We start from the raw sequence: 20,547 nt of genomic DNA, 5'->3' as shown, positions 1-20,547 counted from the left end.
GTGAAAAAGGTTACCTAGGAATGCAACAGGATCTTGATCAATTGGGCCAGTGGGCTAGTGGGCTAGTGAATGGCAGATGGAGTTTAACTTAGATAACTGTGAGGTGATGCATTTTGGTCGATCGAACCAGAGCGGCACTTACTCACTTAATGGAAGGAGATTGGGGAGCGTTATAGGGCAAAGAGATCTAGGGGTACAGGTTCATAACTCCTTGAAAGTTGTGTCACAGATGGACAGAGTGGTAAAGGCGGCATTCGGCATGCTTGGTTTCATTGGTCAGAACACTGAATACATGAATTGGGACGTCTTGCTGAAGTTGTACAAGACATTGTTATGGCCACACTTGGAATATTGTGTACAGTTATAGAAAGGATATGATTAAACTAGAAAGAATGCAGAAAAGATTTACTAGAATGCTACCAGGACTTGATGGTTTGAGTTATATGGAGAGGCTGGATAGATTGGGACTTTTCTCTCTGGAGCATAGGAGCCTTAGGGATGATCTTATTGAGGTCTATAAAATAGTGAGGGGCATTGATCAGCTAGTCAATATCTTTTCCCAAAGATAGGGAAGTCTAAAAATAAAGGCCATAGTTTAAGGTGAGAGGGGAGGGATACAAAAGGGTCCAGAGGGGCAATTTTTTTCACACAGAGTGGTGAGTGTTTGGAACAAGCTGCCAGAGGTAGTAGTAAAGGTACGTACAATTTTGTTTTTTTTTAAATGCGTTTAAACAGTTACCTGGATAAGATGAGTTGGAAGGAAATTAGGCCAAATGCGGACAACTGGGACTAGCTTAGGTCCCAATTGAACTTGCATGCTAGCTTATACATGGGGAACCCCAAATCCCTCTGTTCTAAAGCTGTAATATTTCTCCATTTAAATAATATTCAGCTCCTTTATTCTTCCTACCAAAGTGCATCACCTTCCATTTCCTGTATTATATTCCATCTGCCAAGTTCTTGCCCACTTAACTTAACCTCTCTATATCCATCTGTAGACTTGTTGGATGGGACTTTATGGCTTTGCTCAGCCTAAAACTGTAAAGTCCCACCCAAAGTCAACAGAACTTCCCACTGTCTGCCCTCTCGCTTGCTTCGATTCCCACAGCAAGCAGGGCAGTAAAATTCCAGCCTTCGTCTCACCCTCGCAACTCATCATCTGCAAACTTGGCAATAGTACATTCATTTCCCTTGTATAAGTCATTAACATATATTGTAAATAATTGTGGCTCCAGCACTGATCCCTCTGGCACTCCACTAGTTACAGTTGCCACCCTGAAAATCCACTCTTATCGCAACACTCCACCTTCTTTTAGTTAGTCAATTCTCTACGCATGTTCATATATTACCCCCCAATATCATGAGTTCTTATTGGTATTTTTACAGTAAATTTCAAGAAGGTGATTGGAAACAGTCCAGTCAGTAACTACAGCCTTAAAATGTAATAATATTATAAATAAAATAAACTGAATAAACTGGGCTTGTACGCGTTAGAGTTTAGAAAAATGAGGGGAGATCTCATTGAGACGTATAAGATGATGAATGGGATGGATAGGATAGAGGTGGAAAGACTCTTCCCGCTCAAAAAAGACAGTAGGACTAGGGGGCACAGCCTCAAGATAAAAGGGGGACGGTTTAGAACGGAGTTGAGGAGGAACTTCTTCACTCAAAGGGTGGTGAATCTCTGGAATTCTCTGCCCGTTGAAGTGGTGGAGGCTGCCTCGCTAAATATTTTTAAGACGCGGGTTGATGGGTTTTTGATAAGAGAGGGGATTAAGGGTTATGGGGAGAGGGCGGGAAAGTGGAGCTGAGCAGCGACAGATCAGCCATGATCTTATTGAATGGCGGGGCAGGCTCGAGGGGCTAGATGGCCTACTCCTGCTCCTATTTCTTATGTTCTTACATTCTTATGTAATTTTCTGTGATAGAAAGTTCAATGGAATGTGTGTAATGTAGATACAATTGTATGCAGGATGAGGTTGTGAAGCAAATGGAGGACAGACAAGCCAGAGAGTAAGATACAAGAATTTATGGCTCAGACTAACGTTGCCAAAGACAAGTGCCTTCTCAGGGCAAAGGTTCACAAGGACAAAGCAGATATTTTTGTAAGGAAGGCATTGGGGCACTTGGAAATCTGGTTGGTGAAAAAAGGAAAATTTTGAAGGTTAGGCAAGATTTATGTTAGATATTCAAAAGTGATGAAAGTGCCAGAGGCATAAAGGTTGTGGTTATGATAAATTGTAGAAATGGTGTTCACATACAACAAGGCCAAGATATTTAACATAATTAACTAGAAGTGTTAATGTGGGCTTAGATGGAAAACGTGTTAGAACTTGTAGCCAGATGCAGCAACCTTAATGAAGGGTACAAGAGTGACAATTGATTAAGTAAATTTTGATTCGTTGAAACAAGCCACTGCATCATCTTAGATTTGGTTGTAGAAGGAGAAAGCCTTATGGATAGAAAGAATTGGTATCCCAAGACTGGATTCAGAAATCAGAGGAGATTTAATTAAAGTTACATTCCCTCCAGACCACACACCAGTTCATCTTGGAAACATACTGATGTGCCTTTACTACCTCTGGGTCAAAATCCTGGGACTCACTTCCTAACAGCAACATGCGTGTACCTATACCACATGAATTGCAGCGGTTCAAGACAGCGACTCACTACCAATTTCTCAAGGGCAATTAGAGATGGACAATAAAATCATGCAACATCCACATCCCTTGAATAAAATAAGAAAGTGGTATGTTTCTACATGTATACCAGCAAATTAATTAACTCTTTGTTTCTGGGCTTAGCCCCATTCTTTAAAATGCACTTCCAAATAAATCATTTCTATTTGCCTTCTGAATCTCATGTGCCGCAGCAAGGAATGCAAAAGTACCATTCTGTCCAAAAAAACAAACATAAACAATTCCAGCAATTATTTGCTCATTGAGCCTGTGTGCATTTAACAGCTAGTACTCTTCATTCAGCAACACTCACAGAAAACATTATTGTGTTTTTAAATTATTTGCTAGGTAACTGACCAATGTATAGCATTGTTTGAGGAATACATCTTGAACAAAGCTAGCTTTCACTATCAATACATCTAGTTAATTAGGTGTTCAACATCCTGGAAAGCCATTAATTGACATCACTGCGAATGAGCACCAGCTTAAAATACTTAATTAAGGTAAACAATTTCAATAAATGGTAGAATATTTTAAAAGCAATAGTGTCAGCTGCAATGTTTAATTGTAGAAATAAAGCAATTCTACAAATAATTGCCTAATTGTCAATTTATTATTCATTTTAAGACTGGCACGATAAATAATGCAATAGAGACAAAATGAATTGATCTATTGTTTGCCAAACTTGAAATCGCCACAAAGAGCGGAGAAAATGAACAAACTTGATGCTAAATCCTGCTCACTGCAACTCAATTAAGTTCATTAACACGCAGTTTTAGGATCCATCATTTTAGATGGACCTTGCCTACAGCCAAATTTAACATCCTGTGTTTCCTAAAGTGAAATGAAAAAGGCATCAACTAGAGTGAGGAGGGCATGTTACTCAAAAACTGAAAATAAAAATCCTCTTCCAAGTAGATGTGATCAAATAACAATTGGGAAAGCTTTATATACCCAACATTTTCAGGAAATGTCTCAAATTGAAGCAAAAGTATTTTATTTGTGATAATAACAGGATTTGATGCAGGGTGGATTACAGTCACAAAAATCATTTCAAAAGAAACTTTTATTGGAAATGGGAGAAGATTTTTTGTTGTGTGCAAAACTACAAAAGAATATTTGTTCAATGTCAGCTTGGGTCAGTATGGGGTGCTGTTTCCAGGACTGGGGTTAAACCTCTTCTCCACTGGCTTGACCACAAGAACCTAGGCTGACACTTAAGCACAGTATTTTATCAAACATGTTACCTTATGAATGTGATGTTAAACCAAGTCTATTTGCTTGAGATCTCAAAGATCTCATGGCATCATGCAGAGTGGACCAGGGAAGTTCTCTTCAAATTCTGACCAAATGAAATATCTCAAACAGATTATCAAGTTACCTATTTCGTGAGAGCAGCCTCACTCACCTACAAAGCAACAGTTCAGAAAGCAACTTTTGACTGTGAACTGTGTTGGATGACCTGAAAATGCGAGAAGCGCTGTGAAAATGCAAGCTTAATTAGATTTGGACTGTTCAACCAATAAAAATTAAAGCTCAATCATGAAGTTAAGGTTTAAAAGTCTTCACACTTGATGACTAGTTCAAAGCAATAGAATCCCTATAGTGCAGGATGAGGCCATTCAGCCCATTAAGTCTGCACTGACTCTCCGATGGAGCATCTTTCCCAGGCCCAACCCCTCCGACCTATCTCTGTAACCCCATGCATTTACCCCACTAATCCAACAAACCTACACAGACTGGAATACTAAGGAGCAATTTAGCATGGCCAATTCACCTAATCTGCACATCTTTGGACAGTGGGAGGAAGCCAGAGTATCTGGAGAAAACCACACAGATAGAGGGAAAACGTGCAAACTCCACACAGACAGTTACCCAAGGCTGGAATCGATCCCTGGCGTTGTGAGGCAGCAGTGCTAACTGCTGTGCCACCGGAGTGTCCCAGGATGCACAGGATGATTAACAGTCTGACAGCCTGTGCTGTGGACACTCCTATTAATTAGCCCTCTTTGGCAGGAAGGGTTTTCCCACAACCCATAAATCAATGAGGAAAAGGCAAGCATCCACTCTCAATATTTGCAAGCAGTTTGCTGGATAACTCCACTCATTGCACTGTCAAGAATTGATTTCTAATAGTGCAGTTTCAGACTCAGAGGCTAGACTGGTACCATTTAGCAAATGGTTTGTTACCTTACCCATCAAATAGAATCTAACAAATTGACGAGAATAAGTTTTACTTTCATCCCTTTCCTTTCAGATACCATTTACAAGAAGTTAAACGGACAATGTATTCTTGTTTCTGTCATTTATGTGTTCATCGCCAGATCTCAAAGTAAATTGGTCAAATCTTCCTTGCCCACGAAAAAATAGTAATTCATGTCCAGTAATAACCTTCAGTATTTGGAATGACTAAGATGTGAAATTCATCAAGAGCAGACAGTGAAAAGTAACATTGTGTGATAAGGAATATTTGTGTATCAATATTTCAGTCTCAGATGAAGCAATTCAGCATTTAGAGTGAACAAATGGACAAATCCAATTACGAAACCTCAAGCAAATAGCTTAAGGATAGGCTTTGAAAGAAACCTTTGAAAGAAATACCTGGTCGCTGGTTGTTAACGATTTCAGGATGCCATGGTGAAGTTACAAAACAATCTACGACTATAAACTTAGTTCCACAATTCATAAAAGCAAAACTGCAAAGTATTTAACAATGGTACATATGGACAAATGGGAAGTGTGACAGAGCTTTTACAATCATTTGCTTTATTTGGGATTCTTGGGCAATTGTAGTGGTTTTGTTGCTAAACTAGATACAGTTTTTATTCCAATGAAAGCTTATTGTTTATCCTCTTGATTTTAGCTGATTCAAGTTTGAAATGACATTCATGCCTCGCAATGACCATCTCCAATAAGAGTGAACCTAACTACCTTCTCTTGACATTCAGTAGCATTACCATTGCTGAATCCCCCACCATCAATATCCTGGAGGTTGCTATTGACCAGAAACTGAACTGGATCAACACATAAATACTATGGCTCCAAGAGCATATCAGAGGCTGGGGATTTTTCAGTGAGTAACTCACTTCCTAGCTTCATTTACAGGGCACAAGTCACAAGTGTGATGGAATACTCTCTACTTGCCTGGATGAGTGCAACTCAAACAACATTCTAGAAGCTCTACACCATCCAGGACAAAGCAGCCTACTTGATTGGCACCCCATCTAACACGCTCAACATTCACTCCCTCCACCACTGATGCACAATGGCAGCAGCGTATACCTGTATATACCATATATACACGATACACTGCAGTAACTCACCGAGGGTCTTTTGGCCACAACTTCTAACCCTGCAACCTCGCCCTTATGGATGGGGCAGTGGATGCATGGCAACACCACCATCTGCAAGTTCCCCTCTAAGCCACACATCTTCCTGATTTGGAACTATACTGTGTCATTCCTTCACTGCTGCCGAGTCAAAATTCTAGAACTTCCTCCCGAACTGCACTACAGGTGTACCTAAACTACATGGGACTGCAATGATCCAAGAAAGTGGCTCATCACCACCTTCTCAAGAGCAATTAGCGATGGACAACAAATGCTGGCCTAGCCAGCGATGCCCACATCCTAGGAAATAATTTTTAAACACTTTTTTTGTCAGCAAAGCATCAATTAAGATTATACATGACTTAAGAATATTTGTCTCTTGCTGGACAGTCACAAAGTTAGTATAAAGAATAAACTATTCTAATAAATGTATTCTTTGGACATTCAAATAATTAGCATAGTGAAAAGAATAACCATATACCTGGTGATAGTTTTATCTATCAGACACAGCTCCTGGGATGATTGATTATCATGTGCCATTCCACTTCGTTATATAGTACAACTGTCAGTTATTTGAATGCTAATCAGAAAAAGAAAAAAAACTTCAATTTACTCAAACATTTGATTGCATTACTCATGTACAATTCTTCAGTTGCACCAGACAGAAGACACTGCCTTTGAACGATAAGCATACACGCAAACTTACATTTCCATTTTTTGAATTACTGTTCTAGGATGTAATTTCTGTAATTTTAGCGGAATAAAGTTACAGTTGCATTTAGTTTACTCATAAACATGCATTTATTTAGCATCTTACAATATAATAAAACATCCCAATGTATTAATAAGAGCAATCACACTGTGCGAGTGTCAACTGGTTATAAAATGTGACCAAAAATATGGTCAAAAAGACAGGTTCTCAGGAGCCTTTTAAAGTAGAGAAGCAAGGCTCAGCAGGATGTGCAAGTTCAGTTGAGTGCTTTGGGAAATCAGGAAGTTTCTGGTAGTCTGCAGGGCAAACGTGATAAACTAGCAGAGCTTAATAAAGGGCATGGCATGCCAGATTTAGAAAGAATTTAAGACATCAGAATTAAGGTGGTTGAGAAGAAATGAAGCCTGGAGATAACGAAAGCATAGATGAGACTTATGTCAGCATTAATTGTTGTAAACTAAGGAAACTATTTCAATTCCAGTTACCTGACTATTTGTTATGTCCCTTAATACCTTTACATCACAAGTCAATATCTCCATTCTAACTAGCTCAAGCGACAAGAAGAAACTGATTTCATTCCCCTTGAATTTGTTTTTAAGTAAATATCATTGTCCTATAATAAAACTTAGTTCAATTACAACCTGCTGTACTCCCATGGGGTCAACGTGACTATTTTTAATTCCAAAAACTGGAGTACAAAAATGTAAGCCAATACTGCAATACAGTACTGAGGGAGTGCAGCACTGCCAGAGGCCGGTTAGTTTAACGTCTGTTGTAGGTAAAATGTTAGAATCCGTGATCAAGGAGAAAATAGCGAGGCATCTTGAGGAGAACTGTTTGATAGAGCAGACGCAGCACGGTTTCGTTAAGGGGAAGTTGTGTCTGACGAATTTATTGGAGTTCTATGAGGATGTGTCTAGGGCGGTGGATAGAGGAGAGCCGGTGGATGTGGTGTTTTTTGATTTTCAGAAGGCGTTTGATAAGGTGCCTCACAAGAGGTTATTACAGATGGTCAGGGGGCATGGAGTTGGGGGTAGGGTGTTAGCGTGGATAGAGGATTGGCTGTCAAATAGAAGGCAGAGAGTGGGGGTCAATGGGTGCTATTCGGATTGGCAGTTGGTGACTAGTGGAGTGCCCCAGGGGTCGGTGCTGGGGCCTCAGCTATTTACCATTTATATAGATGATCTGGAGGAGGGAACCGAGTGTATGGTGTTGAAATTTGCCGATGACACCAAGATTGGTGGAATGGCAAATTGTGCGGAGGGTGTGGAGAGTCTGCAGAAGGATCTAGATAGGCTGGGCGAATGGGCAGGAACTGGCAAATGGAATTTAATGTTGGTAAGAGTGAAGTTGTCCACTTTGGTAGGAATAATGGTAGGAAGGACTATTACTTACATGACGAAAAACTGCAGCATGCGACGGTGCAGAGGGACCTTGGGGTCCTTGTGCATGAGTCGCAAAAAGCCAGCCTGCAAGTGCAGCAGGTGGTCAGGAAGGCGAATGGGATGCTGGCCTTCATAGCGAGGGGTATAGGGCACTGGTGAGGCCGCAGCTGGAGTACTGTGTGCAGTTTTGGTCACCGCACTTACGCAAGGATATTTTGGCCTTGGAGGGAGTGCAGAGGAGGTTTACTAGGCTGATACCGGAGTTGAGGGGGTTGAACTATGAGGAGAGGCGGAATAAACTAGGCTTGTACTCGTTAGAGTTTAGAAGAATGAGGGGAGATCTTATTGAGACATATAAGATGACGAATGGGATGGATAGAATAGAGGTGGAGAGGCTCTTCACGCTCAGAAAGGACAGTAGGACTAGAGGGCACAGCCTCAAGATAAAGGGGGGGGCGGTTGAGAACGGAGTTGAGGAGGAACTTCTTCACTCAAAGGGTGGTGAATCTCTGGAATTCTCTGCCCGTTGAAGTGGTGGAGGCTGCCTCGCTAAATATATTTAAGACGCGAGTTGATAGGTTTTTGATAGGCAAGGGGATTAAGGATTATGGGGAGAGGGCGGGAATGTGGAACTGAGCCACGACAGATCAGCCATGATCTTATTGAATGGCGGGGCAGGCTCGAGGGGCTAGATGGCCTACTCCTGCTCCTATTTCTTAGGTGGTATCTTTTGAACAACATGTTGAACTGTGCTCTCAGGTGGACATAAAAGATCCTATGATACTATCCAAAGACAACCAGAGGAATTAGCCTGGTATCCAGGCCAATGTCTTCAATCATCATCACAAAAACAGATCGTCTGGTCATTATCATATTGTTGTTTATGGGAGTTTGTTGTGCATATAAGAATTAACATGCTTTCCATTTTTGTATGTTAGTTTGCTCCTCATTTTCAACCTACACTAACAAAAATAAACAGCCAAATGCATAATTTACTCTGTCAGCGCACAGGCAATCCACTGACAGTCCACAGCTGTCAATCATCTCAGGAGTCCTAAGCCTAACCATCTTCAGCTACTTCATCAACAGCTTTCTATCCATCATAAGATCAGAAGTAAGGCTGTCCGTTGTTGACTGAACAATGTTCAGCACCATTCATGACTGATTAGATGCTGAAGCTATCCATATGCAACAGCAACAAGACCTGGACAATACCCAGGCTTGGACTGGTGAGTAGCAACTAACGTTCATGCCACACAAGTGCCAGGCAATAACGATTTCTAAGAGAAACCATTACCCCTTGATGCCCAATGGCATTACTATCACTGAATTCTCCACCATCAATTTCCTGGGGGTTACAGATATATTAACCAGAAACTGAACTGGGCTAGCCATATAAATATTGTGGCTACTGAAGCAGGCTAAGGATCCTGCAGCGAGTAACTGACCTCCTGACGCCTTGAAGCTTGTCCACCATCTACAAGGCATGAATCAGGAGGGTGATAGAATACTCTCCACTTGTCTGGATGAGTGTAACAACACTCAAAGTTCAATAAATTTCAGGACAAAGCAGCCCGTTTGATTGGCACCCTTTCCACAAACATTCGGTCCCTCCAAAACTGACGCACAGTGACAGCCCTTATGTATCATCTACAAGTTGCACTGCAATAACTCATTAAGGTTTTTTAGGCATCACTTTTCAAAGCCACAACCACCAACATCTAGAAGGACAAGAATAGCAGATATCTGGGAAAATTACCTCCAAGTCACTCACCATCCTGACTTTGAAATATTATTGCCATTCCTTCACTTGTTCAAAATGCTGGAACTCCCTTTCTAACAGCACAGTGGGTGCAACCACACTGCATAGACTGCAATGATTCAAGAAGACAACTCATCACTAACTTCCCAAGGGCATCTATGGCTAGACAATAAATGTTGGCCTAGCCAGCGCTACCCAAATCCCATAAACAAATTTTTGAAACAGCTCCTTGTGGCGGCAATACGTGGAAACTTGACCTCTCAGTCCCAGGCTAAAGCTTCAGAGGGCCTCAGAGGAGCTTTATTCCCCCAGACAAGCAGTGTTCAGTCCCACAGCATGCAGATACACCTGAACCAAACTCCCATAGGTGAATATCTACACTATCTTGTGGGTATCTCAGCAGAATTGAAGACTAAGAAAGTCAACCCTGACAAAACATCTGGAGTGGACCAAAAGTTACACTGTCTAAAAATATCAGCTTTTCCACAACACCTGCAACTCAAGCCAGTGCCAAACATAGTGCTTTGCATTCATTTGGACTCAACAGGGGAGGTCATGAGGGGCACCCTAATGTATGGGCAGCCCAAGGTTTCCATATATTTTGCCCAGATAGAACCCATGAGAATACACTCCAGTTTTGCAGCATTTAACGCAACACGAGCGACAGGAGTTACATGTGATAAGCTCAATGACTGGCATTGAGAGCAGGTGCTACGGGTATCTCCGACAGTGGGAGACAGGGACCTTTATGTCCACTGGTCAACCACTGCCCCCACCTCAAAAAGCACAGAAATGTAACAGCACAAACGGTGCAATCCCTGACTATCAAGATGCTGACCTGCCACGGTCCACCTGCTTCAATGAGTGCTCACCCGTTTAACAAGTGGACAGAATCTATCACACTAAGCAACTAAATATAACAAACAAAAAGAAAGATGCCATCTTTTCAATTTGCCAAACTGGAACATGCAGATGGGGCTGACTGATAACTCATAACTGATCCAGTATCACCTCAAGTTAACTATGGTCAAGATGGAGTTTTACAAGCTGGGGCTGAACTTTGACATAGCTTCCTGATAAGAGACCAGACTTGCCAAGAGTGAATTACTGAAAGATAAACATTACATGTGCATCTGGCAAAGGAAGAATTCAGAGGAAACGCCTGGACAAGGTGTAGTTCTTCTGCAAAGAACTCACTGGTCGCCATGACAGAACTCACCACAAAAGACTCAGAACATTTTTTTCCCATCTGCCTCTCAACTCAAACAGGGCCAGTTAATAGAACCATAGAACACTACAGCACAGAAACAGGCCTTCTGGCTGTGTCGAACCATTTTTCTGCCTAGTCCCACTGAGCTGCACCCGGACCATATTCCTCCACAGCCCTCTCATCCATGTATCTGTCCAAGTTTTTCTTAAACGTTAAAAGTGAGTCCGCATTTACCACTTCATCTGGCAGCTCATTCCACACTCCCACCACCCTCTGTGTAAAGAACCTCCCCCCCAATATTCCCTTTAAACTTTTCCCCCTTCACCCTTAACCTACGTCCTCTAGTTTTTTTCCTCCCCTAGCCTCAGTGGAAAAAGACCGCTGCATTCACTCTATCTATGCCCATCATAATTTTATACACCTCTATCAAATCTCCCCTCATTCTTCTGCGCTCCAGGGAATAAAGTCCTAGTCTATTCAACTTCTCTCTGGAACTCAATTTCTCAAGTCCTGGCAACATCCTTGTAAACCTTCTCTGCACTCTTTCAACCTTATTAATATCCTTCCTGTAACTAGGTGACCAAAACTGCACACAATATTCTAAATTCGGCCTCACCAATGTCTTATACAACCTCACCATAACATTCCAAGTCTTATACTCAATACTTTGATTTATAAAGGCCAATGTTCCAAAAGCACTCTTTACAACCCTATCCACCTGTGACGCCACTTTCAGGGAATTATGTATCTGTATTCCCAGATCCCTCTACTACTACTCTTCAGCGTCCTACCATTTACCTTGTATGTTCTACCTTGGTTTGTCCTTCCAAAGTGCAATACCTCATACTTGTCTGCATTAAACTCCATCGGCCATTTTTGAGCCCATTTTTCTAGCTAATCCAAATCCCTCCGCAAGCTTTGAAAACCTTCCTCACTGTCCACTACACTTCCAATCTTTGTATCATCAGCAAATTTGCTGATCCAATTTACCACATTATCATCCAGATCATTGATATAGGTGACAAACAACAATGGACCTAGCACTGATCCCTGTGGCACGCCACTAGTCACAGACCTCCGCTCAGAGAAGCAACCCTCTGCTACCACTCGCTGGATCTTTCCATTCAGCCAATGTCAAATCCAATTTACTACCTCTCCATGTATACCTAGTGACTGAACCTTCCGAACTAACCTAAGGAATGTCTATGTTCCAACACTGCAGCAAAAGATTAGTTCTATGAGGAACTCACTACTGCTATCAACAGAATCCAAAAGGCAGAACATCTTTAACTACTGGGGGATTTTGATGCAAGTGTGGGCCTGGACCATGAGACATGGCTCTCCTGCTTTGTACATCATGGCTTGGGAAACGTAACTGAAAATGGACAGAGCTTACTTGAGCTTTACTGCTACCATGAGCTTTGCATAACTACCTTGCAAAACAAACCATGCCACAAGGTGGCCCGGAGACATCAAAGTTTAGGTCATCAATCCTGACCTGATCATCACCAGTCAGGACTCTTTCAACATATGCAGCCACCTCAGTGCTGATAGTGATACAGATTACTCTCTGGTGTGTAGCAGAGTTAGGATGCAATCCTTGAAGCTTACATTTTCTATCAACATTAGCCAGTCTACCCAGCCAAATAAAACCATGAGTTCCAAATGTGATTGAAATTGAAATGTGATGTAGTGACTAGGGGAATTTCACAGCAACTTCACTGCAGTGATAATGACTCATAAATAAACTTTAACTGGTGCTCTCCATTTGAGATAGCAACAATGCCATAGTCTCAACACATGAGAAGCAGGAGAGTACAAGCGGTGACCGGTTCAAGACTAATGGGACTGTGCTGAAACCAGTCATTGAAGCCAAGCGATCTGCCCTCATTAATTACAACAGAGGTCAGAGTGGGAAGATACTGAATGCATTAAGACCAGGAGATGCAAAGCACTTTGCTAATGACTACTGGTTACAACTCTGCCAGAATAGTCAGATAGTCTTCAACACAGGGAATGTGTATATGACGAGATCAAAAATGCAGCAGGTCCATCAGCAAAGAAAAATGTTCCATTAAAAACAAAGAGAGAGGAGGTCATCACTGACTGCACTAAACACTTAGTGAGATGGTGGAACACACTGAGTTGTGCTCCTGGGAGATCTGGGATGAGAGTGGCATAAAACAGTCTGAAAATTAGTGGCCAAAGATGAAAATGTCTGAAATTCTTTTGTGACAAGGAATCATGTAATTACAGCACTTTTTATGATCTGTAGTGAATGCAAATGCTTCAAAGCCACTTCAAGAGTTTGGAATGATTAGACTTTCATATGGGCAGAAACATTAGTTTCCCCTTGTTTACCTTCTATTACTGAAAAGATTGTGAAGCAATGCATTTTACCAAATCACATTAGTGACCTCAGTATTTCAACATATGTACACATTATAGTGTGTTGGACAAAGTATTTTACAAACAACTTAAGGTAAACAAAAATCAGGAAATATTTGCATCCGATCACGTTCCACACAATCTGGGCAATCTACTCTACATACTGGTAACACTGGCAAATACTAGCACTTTAATTTGTTCAGCTACTACCTGCGAACTGAATATCTGCGTCGACAAAACTTTACCTAATTTGACACAATACGAATTGTAAAAGTACCACGAGATGAACACAGTTTTTTTAAAGTTTATTTATATTGTCACCAGTAGGCTTACATTAATACTGCAATGAAATTACTGTGAAAATTCCCTAGTCACCATACTCTGACACCTGGTCAGATACACTGAGGGAGGATTTAGCATAGCACCTAACCAGCACATCTTTTAGACTGACTAGACTTATTTTAGCACTTAAAATCTCACAGCTCCTCTGGCTGGGGTTTTATCTCATTATTCAACCCAAAGTATTGGCAATGCCCAGGTGCTGAGAGCAGGTTGTACCTCCTTCAACAGCTCATGTCAAACCAGCGTTTGGCTCAAGGCCACGGGAGACTGTCATTGTTGGGATTCTTTGTGAATTCAGCAGTTTTATGTTCAGCCGGCTGAAACTCTTTATTCAAATTCACCCACTTGTGTTCAGGGTGGGGTAAAAAAAGTGAGAGTGGGTCATGCACAATTAGGGTTGATCAACTGACTTCAACAATTAATGAAAACACTGTTGCACAATCTGGTAATTGTAACCAGCACCTTGTTCCAAACGTAAAGAGCAGCATATCAAACAAGTAACTGCGCAAACTACTATGTGCCAACAGCTCAACAACTGAACTCCCCAACTCCTGAAGCCTCCAGATAGAATCAACAACAACGAAGGTTTTGTGCTGATATACCTAACAGGAGGGTGAAGGGCAATAATTTGACAATCAGGACCATAACACATCACAACTCATCCTCCTCAGATAGTTCAGCTAGTGAAGGCAACACATAACCGAGCTCCCTGGTCCAACAGAACCTAATTTTGAGCTGTCCGCTTGTACAGAGGCTGATCCCAGAATTTGACATTCTAAGGTTGATATGTTAGTGTTTAGTGCTCAGAATCAGCCAATCATAATTGCTGAAAAATAGACAATATCTTTGTGGATTGAGTCCTAGCTTAATTCCACTGGTCATCTTCAGCACAATCCAAGTTTTTTTTTATCCACGCAGTCTTTTAAAGATCATGGTTATGATTTTCTGTACTAGATGTTAATTAAAACAGTCAGTTTCTCTGGCCAACAACCTAACACAGAGACAGGTACTTGCACTCCAGGTCTGAAGAAAGTGCCTGCCACGTCCTCTGCCTCTACAATAATAAAACCTGCATCTAACGCCAAACAAACACCTATACTCACATAGGACAAGTAACAAAGGAGGGTCTAGGGAGTCTGGCAAACCTTGTCAGCCAATGGTTGGTGTTCTGGCAATGTTACAGCTGCCAGTCTGTGGAGGCATTGGGCAACGTCAAGCATGAGCAGAACAAAACATGTACATCATCAAGCACAGGCTAAGTGGAGTAACAGACAGTAGGAAAGAGGTGGTGGAGGTCAGAAAAACATTTTGATGGGCAGGATTCCATAACTGAAAAGCAAAAACCTCTTATCCCTGGAATATGACATTCGAGGAAACTCTACAGATCATAAAAGACTTGCCCATCAGGAACAGCTGGACATTGAACACAGTGGAGGAGTTTAAGTTTATTATTAGTGTTACAAGTAGGCTTACAACAACACTGCAATGAAGTTACTGTGAAAATCTCCTATTTATCACACTCCGGTGCCTGTTCGGGTACACTGGGGGAGAATTTAACAAGGCCAATACACCTAACCAGCGTGTCTTTTGGACTGTGGGAGGAAACCTACACAGACACAGGGAGAATATGCAGACTCCACACAGACAGTGACCAAGTGAATCCTGCACCTTAGCTGCCCAAAGTCTCCCTCTGTGTTAGAGGCTGCCATGCCATAAGTGGGGCTCCTGAGTGCACCAGGGGATGCTTAACACAGAGTTGATTACCACCGCTCTAATCACCAACCAAAGTGGAAATCTGCAAGTTGCATTTCTCCAATTCTTAATTAGCAGTCCCCCTTTATTTAAATATTGTGAAACTCATAAACAAAATTGTTTATGAAAGTGAAATAAACATACAGTGTTAAAGGCCATGATTTTGCGCTGTCTCCCGGGGCTGAATGGTTAATTGCTGGACAGTGCAGTATAACTGTGTTCTCACCCCCCTCACTCACCTCTGGCTCCGGGGACTGCGGTCCGGTGCTCCCTAACATCCCCGCTGCCTTCCGGCCGCGTCACCATGGCAACAGCCGCGGGCTGATCTTCCGCCAATACCGCTCGCGAGGGACCATTCGAATGTTCCCGCTCACGCCCGGCGCCTCCACCCATTTCCGGTCCTACCACTCCTGACTCCGGGCGCTCGCCGTTCCCCCCACTCGAGTTCCTCCTCTTCATCCTTAGACTGAGCGCAGGACTGGACGCTTCACATCAGACAGTCCTGTCAACACTGGCGGCTCACGTTTCCCTTATTCTATGATTTGATTTATTATTGTCACATATATTAACATACAGTGAAAAGTATTGTTTCTTGTTTTCTATACAGACGGAGCATATCGTTCATAGAGAAGGAAATGAGAGTGTAGTGTTACATTCATAGAAACTGTAATATACCCACAGAAAGGGTGGAGAGCTTCAAGTTTTTAATGTGTCCAGATCACCAACAACCAATCCTGGTTCCTCCATGCCAACACTATAGCTAAGAAAGCCCACCAAACACTGCTATTTTCTCAGAAGATTAAGAAAATTTGGCATGTCAGCTACGACTCTCACCAACTTTTACAGATGCACTATAGAAGGTATTATTTCTGGTTGTGTCACAGCTTGGTATGGCTCCTGCTTGCTCAAGATTGCAAGAAACTATAAAAGGTTGTGAATGTAGACCAATCCATCAAGCAAACCAGCCTCCCATCCATTGACTCTGACTACGCTTCCCGCTGCCTCAGCAAAGCAGCCAGCATAATTAAGGACCCCATGCAGCCGGACATTCACTCTTCCACCTTCTGGAAAAAAATACAAAAGTCTGATGTTACGTACCAACGGTCTCAAGAACAGCTTCTTCCCTGCTGTTGTCTAACTTTTGAATGGACTTACCTTATATTAAGTTGATCTTTCTCTACACTCAAGCTATGACTGTAACAATACATTCTGCACTCTCTCATTTCCTTCTCTATGAACAGTATGTTTTGTCTGTATAGCGCACAAGAAACAATGTTTTTCATTGTATGTTAATACATATGATAATAATAAATCAAATCATATCAAGTACAGCCATAGCTAGGGTGTAGAGAAAGATCAACTTAATGCAACGTAAGTCCATTCAAAAGTCTGATGGCAGCAGGAAAGAAACTGTTCTTGTGTCAGTTAGTACATGACCTCAAACTTTTGTATCTTTTTCCTGACGGAAGAAGGTGGAGGAGAGAATGTCTGGGGTGCATGGTGTCCTTATTTATACTGGCTGCTTTGCCAAGGCACCAGTAAGTGTAGACAGAGTCAATTGATGGGAGACTGGTTTGCCTGATAGATTGGACTACACAACCTTTAGTAGTTTCTTGCAGTCTTGGGCAGAGCAGAAGCCATACCAAGCTGTGATACAACCAGAAAGAATGCTTTCTATGGTGCATCTATAAAAGTTGGTGAGAGTCATAGCTGATATGCCAAATTTCCTTAATCTTCTGAGGAAATAGAGGTGTTGGTGGGCTTTCATAAGCATAGTGTCAGCATGGGGGGATCAGGACAAGTTGTTGGTGATCTGGACACCTAAAAACATGAAGCTCTCAACCTTTTCTACTTTGTTACTGTCGCTGCAGACAGGGCTATGTTCTCCTCTACATTTCCTGAAGTCGACGACAATTTCCTTGGTTTTGTTAACATTGAGGGAGAGATTATTGTCACCAGATTCTCTATCTTCTCTAACTCATCCCTGTACTCTATCTCGTCATTGTTTGAGATCCATTGGCTGCATTCACTGAAGTAAGTAGAATACTGGAATGCTGGAATCTGAAACAAGAACAAAGGATGCTGGAAAAACACAGCAGGTCTGACAGCATCTATTAGGAGAGAAACTCAATTAACATTTTGAGTCCTTTGACTCTGTGTCAGAACTGAAGAGGGGGAGAATGTGTTAGAGTTGTACCAAAGTGGAGGGCATACCCCTGTTTACATCAATGGAGATGAAGTAGCTCCTCCTTCATGTATTTGTAGTTACCTTTGTTTAATTATAACTTGTTATGATATTACATCCTGACAACTGCTAGGAGGCCTGTACATAACTCCCATCAGGGCCTTTTTATCTTTTTATGCCTTCTGATCCTATATCGCTTCTTGTTATCGATCCAGTCCATCATTTAAACCAGCCTCCCATCCATTGACACTGTCCACACTTTCCACTACCTTGGAAAAGGTAGTGGAAAGTGCATAATCAAGGACCCCATGCACCTCCAACATACTCTCTTCCAGCTTCTTCCAATGAGAAAAAGATACCAAAATTTTAAGGACATGTACCAACCAATTCAAATACAGCTCTTTCCCCGCTGCCATCAGACTTTTGAAAGCTTTTATGTTTATTTATTAGTGTTCTCCCTGTGTCCTCCGGGTGCTCCAGTTTCCTCTCACAGTCCAAAAGACATGCTGGTTAGGTGCATTGGTCATGCTAAATTCTCCCTCAGTGTATTCAAACAGGGACCAGAGTGTGGCGACTCAGGGATTTTCACAGTAACTTCATTGGAACATTAATGTAAGCTTACTTGTGACACTAATAAATAAACTTAAAAAATCTATGCATTGGAATCTACGAGGGCCACCTGCTCCAATTATTACTTCATAGCAATTACACTTCCTAGTGGATAATTTAAGCGGCCTGGACATTGGATATGAGGAGGGGTAGAGGATACTTTGTTCATTACTTGATGACAACAAAATCCTAATGTGGTGTTTGTTTACCTCTGGCTCGGGTATAGAAATAATGATTTGGACTAAAATCCTAATGCCTATAACATATAAAATATGAGTACAAACGGTTCTTCATTCTTCAGAAATCCTGGACATGCTCTATCCATAAGATCCATTTTACCAGGGAGGGAGTATGACAGCCTACTTAAAGCTTGTAGCAAGATATCATTTGAATTTTCATGTATGTACTCTAGCTGTTATTGCTTTATATCTTATTCAAACTCAGTGAAATGCATGGCCTTTAGGTAACAATCTTTTTAAAAACTTTGAAATAGTTATATGGTTTGTAAAAGTTTAATAAAATTGCTAGCAATATTTTTGAGCGCTTAACTTAATGAGTCTTAATATCAAAGTTCTATTACAACTTAATTATTCCTAAACTGGGAATGCTGAAGGCAGTGCCAGAGCAGATGCTGCTACAGTCTCTAAGTGTACAATAACAGCTGGAAAAGATTTCTGCCGACACTTGTCTGAAGTTTCTTAGTCAACTCCAAGTTGCTATTTTCAGGATAACCTTTGATATTCCTGTATCCGTACCAACTAGGGTGACAGAAAGTTCTGTGCATTGGTAATGCTTGTGGCATTATGTTGATGCCTGGAAATTAAGATTTACCACAAGTTTTAGCATTGTGACATTTGTTTTTAAAAATCAGCACTGAAGGTGAAGTCAGCAGCTATTATAAAAGAAGTTTGAAAGCTATCAATTGATGAGATCAGATTTGAAGGTGGACTTTGTGCTGAAATGTTAATGACAAAACCGTTATCATTTTGGCTTCAGAATGAAAGTCTTACACAATGGGGAAATATAACATGCTAGAGTATTTTTACCTCCGATATACTAAAAGACAAAAGAGACATTTTCATACCCATTACAAATTTGGAATGATACAAAACATGCGTATTTGAACATCACATGTTGAAAAAAAGTCATTGAACTTCCCTGTGTTGCTACCTGATAAAGAGAGCTTCCACAAACTTGCTGTACTCATACATCTGAATAAAAATTACAGCTGCAACCTTGAAAAGTGAGTCACAGAGGATTCCATGTTTATAACAAGCAATTTTCGATCTTTTTATGCCCTCCAGTGTTCTGCAACATTCCCCAGCTGTGAGGACACTCTTGGCAGCCTTGCTAAACATGATTAATATACTTTTAGAATGTATTTTTATTTTTAGAGAAATCCTTTGTGGCGACGTTCATTGTGTTGCGAAGTTGGTGTTTGTAAGATTATTTTAAAAATTGTAAAATCCTCAGAGTTGTAAAATTGCAGGGACTGTTTGAAAGGTTTTTTTTTAAAAAAAAGAGATGCAGGTGCAAATGCAAGTACACAGAGAGTATAGTGTGAAACATTGTATTGCGAGGCTAGGCAGTAGAGTTCCCAAGACAACAGGCTGTTTTTGAATTTTAACCAATCAAATTAAAATAGGCAATTGAATAACAACAGTCTACCAGATTTGAACTTGATGTTTTGGTAAGCTGAAAATCAATCGTATTGTGGGGATTTTTGTTTGTCATCAGGGGTATAAGAGCCATCTCCCAGCTCCAGAGAACCAGCCAGCAACTGCCTCTGCCACAGCTTTAGAGTAAGATCATAAGAAATAGGAGCAGGAGTAAGCCATCTAGCCCCTCGAGCCTGCTCCGCCATTGAATAAGATCATGGCTGATCTGATAGTGGGTTCAGTTCCACTTACCTGCCCGCTGAGTGTTACCTGAGTGTTAGTTCTCAGAGAAGGGATCAACCTCTCCCTTCATAACAATTTTCTCAAACCCTACACACTGACTAACACCCTAAGTACTTAGGTTCATCTCGTTCAGGTCACCTGCATCTGCCCCATCATATCTTTACTCAGAGGGTAGTAAGGGTGTGGAATGCCCTGCCTGCAGCAGTTGTGGACTCACCAATTTTAAGAGCATTCAAATGGTCATTGGATAGGCATATGGATAATATTGGAATAGTTTAGGTTAGAGGGTCATTA

The 20,547-nt window shown here is 41.4% G+C and overlaps 1 protein-coding gene across 1 annotated transcript in view; it reads right to left on the bottom strand.

The window, feature by feature from the left end:
- Positions 1-15,928, bottom strand: part of lrrcc1 (leucine rich repeat and coiled-coil centrosomal protein 1) — a 151,185-nt gene extending 135,257 nt beyond the window's left edge. The window contains exons 1-2 of the mRNA XM_080194343.1: positions 15,798-15,928; positions 6,489-6,587 (exon numbers count right to left, since the gene is read on the bottom strand). Coding sequence (XP_080050469.1) covers positions 6,489-6,547 — 59 coding nt within the window. The 5' untranslated portion in view covers positions 6,548-6,587; positions 15,798-15,928. The remainder of the gene's footprint in view (positions 1-6,488; positions 6,588-15,797) is intronic.
- Between the last annotated feature and the right edge of the window lie 4,619 nt (positions 15,929-20,547).

Source organism: Carcharhinus amblyrhynchos, chromosome 8, assembly GCF_965287045.1.
Source record: "Carcharhinus amblyrhynchos chromosome 8, sCarAmb.v2.hapA, whole genome shotgun sequence".
Taxonomy (NCBI): domain Eukaryota; kingdom Metazoa; phylum Chordata; class Chondrichthyes; order Carcharhiniformes; family Carcharhinidae; genus Carcharhinus; species Carcharhinus amblyrhynchos.
The sequence above is the reverse complement of the archived record's forward strand: the minus strand, read 5'-3'. Positions and strand labels throughout refer to the sequence as shown.